Source organism: Micropterus dolomieu, linkage group LG14 (genome assembly GCF_021292245.1).
Source record: "Micropterus dolomieu isolate WLL.071019.BEF.003 ecotype Adirondacks linkage group LG14, ASM2129224v1, whole genome shotgun sequence".
Lineage (NCBI taxonomy): Eukaryota > Metazoa > Chordata > Actinopteri > Centrarchiformes > Centrarchidae > Micropterus > Micropterus dolomieu.
The window spans coordinates 18,741,711-18,744,261 of NC_060163.1; the positions used below are offsets into that span (position 1 = coordinate 18,741,711).

Sequence of the window (2,551 nt, forward strand, 5' to 3'; positions counted from 1 at the left end):
GAGGTGTCTGTCTTTAAATTTACATCCTACAGGATTACCTAGGGGGAAGTTGCTGGTTTTACAGAATCTGTATTCACGTGGCTTTTGCCAAACTGAGGGATGTTGCTTGGAGAAGTGGTGAACCTATTGTGATTTAAAACGTCATAACTGTTTTTGTGTTGAAACAGCTTTTCAGTCACAATATGTTGGAAACACAATGATCTTAACTTCATAACATGAAACAGGTTGTGCTATAAGGACAAAGAAAATGCAAATCTTTTGATCTTCAAGAGTTTACGGTTGCATTTAACCAAACTTATCTTACTTTCAGTAGACTTGCATCTAATTTTTAATATAGTATGTCTTTTTGCTTCCAAAAACAGGCAGTTAAATATCCAGATGGTTGGTGATTAATTTTCTTTAACCATGCACTAATTGTTCTGCTCGGATTTTCAGTAAACTGTATCATATGAAAGTTGCTTCTGACAAATCAGTTATTGAAGCTGGCAAAATTATTTTAGCTGCCTACATTGCAGACATCTGATTTGGATTAATGTGGCTACATTGCAGTTCAAAAGGTTTCCCAGTTATTTCAGTGTTGTGCTTGGTACAACATAAAGAAATGTTAGTGTAAAATCCAGAGTTTAACCTACACCATAGAATAAAGTTTGGTGAATGGTCAGTTGGACCAAATGCATTTTAAGGTATCATGCTATTACTTTTACATTGGCAGAACATGTTGGCCTGCGCACATTTAAAGGAAAATCGCTAAGGAAAACAAAAGTTAGGATAATGTTTGTATTAATTACATGCAAAGAAGCTACAATAACTGTCAAAAACAAACACTTCCAGGAATATTTTTTTATTGGAAAAAAAACCAAAAACTATACAATATAAGAGCTTTAGTGTGGTTACCTACAGTATATGAACTTTGCCTGTCATGAGCATACAAATGCAAGTCTAAAAATCAAGCTGTTTTTGCAGGAACACAGCGTGCAAGGATCTCCGTGATGTATGTGTTATTTTTGACAATAAGCTCCTGCTTCATTCTCCGGAGCTCCGCCTTCACCTCTTCCTCACTCATGGTGGCAACAGAAAGTGACTTAGCCTTCTCCAGGAAGTCCTTGATCAGGTTCTCCCCCACCTGAAGGACAAGCAGAACATCAGTTTTAGAAGCAGATCAGAAACTAAAACAAGATTTGTATTTCTAAAAGGAAAAAAAATTAAAACAAATGAATGAGCTAATTAAAGAAACATGTAATCCTTCAACTTAAGTTAGATGATAATTTTGAGATACTTGACTAGTCAATGGATTGAAAACAGTAACGCCGGGAATCTACCGACTCCAGCTGCGCCACGGTTTTGATGCATCAATGTCCAATGGCTGCGTCTCAGAAGCGTTTCAGCAGCGGAGCGTGCAGCCTGCCCCACGTTATTGATTAGTCATTTTTGTGCTTCTACTTCCTTCTTCACATCTGTGACCCCGTTTCGTTCCGTCAACTTCAGGCTGCATTTCCCACAGGAAGCATTTCAGAATCAGTGTTTTGCCTGCCTGATTTTGCTGACATGTTTAGATTTTAATGATTTGGTAATCAGTGTCTGCATTTTGTGCTTCTACTATGATTAAGTAGGCTACGTAGTTAGATGATTTCCTTATGTGTCCGTTTTAAGTGTTTGTTGTTTTACAATCGGGAGTCGTCACAGGGTGTTTTATTTTGAAAATTGATCGGATTCTCTATGCTGTTCTGTGTCTGATTTCCTGCCTGGTTGGATCTGCTCTGTGCTGCTTGATGCGGCTAGCAGCAAAAATAGACCTGCTACCTAATCTCTGTGGAGCAGAGAGCAGCATTTGGTGGACTCTGAAGCATTGACTATAGTAGTCGCGATTAGCTCAGTCAACCGCGGCGCAGCCATAACGCGCCCTAGCCAGAGTCAGTGGATTTTAGCAGTTAAGTTGTTGGCAGTTGAACCAAAACAATTAGCCGAAAGACACCAAAACACTCTTGACCATTTGATCCATTGTTAATTAAAAAGTACTGATAAGTGAGGCTTTAAGTCAAATTTGAGGACTTGTGATGGAATATTTTCACGTTGTATTACAACTTTTACTTTAGCAAAGCACTGAAATACTCATACTCAACATACTGTTTAACTGATGCACTGATCTCCACACTTGCCAATGCACTGAATATTTTCTTCACCGTCTCTGTTCGGGATAAATACAGTTTCTTATCTCATCTTTGCTCCTCCTTAAAAACAATTAATTGCAGTTAGCCCTTTTGTCAGAAGCATTAAAAACAGCCAAGGCAGCTGTACAACAGGTGAAAGAGCATACTGGAAATTAATCATAGGTTATAATCAAAATCAAATTGTCTGTGAGCAACACAATTAACCATCAATGGCATGTTAACCCATTATCAGGATTCTTCATGATTGCTTTATACGTTTTAAACATTAAATCTTGATAATGTGCACCTCACAGCTACTCTGTCAAAATACTGATAGTGCAACATGAAAAAAGTTATTTGTCTTTGACATGAGGGATAATCGTGCTGTATGGAAGTATATTTTG

General features: G+C 37.9%; 1 protein-coding gene across 1 annotated transcript in view; it reads right to left on the reverse strand.

Moving 5' to 3' along the window:
- Positions 1-946: 946 nt before the first annotated feature.
- The window catches only part of msh2 (mutS homolog 2 (E. coli)), a 7,114-nt gene continuing 5,509 nt past the window's right edge, over positions 947-2,551 (reverse strand). Inside the window, exon 5 of the mRNA XM_046069778.1 lies at positions 947-1,123. Coding sequence (XP_045925734.1) covers positions 947-1,123 — 177 coding nt within the window. The remainder of the gene's footprint in view (positions 1,124-2,551) is intronic.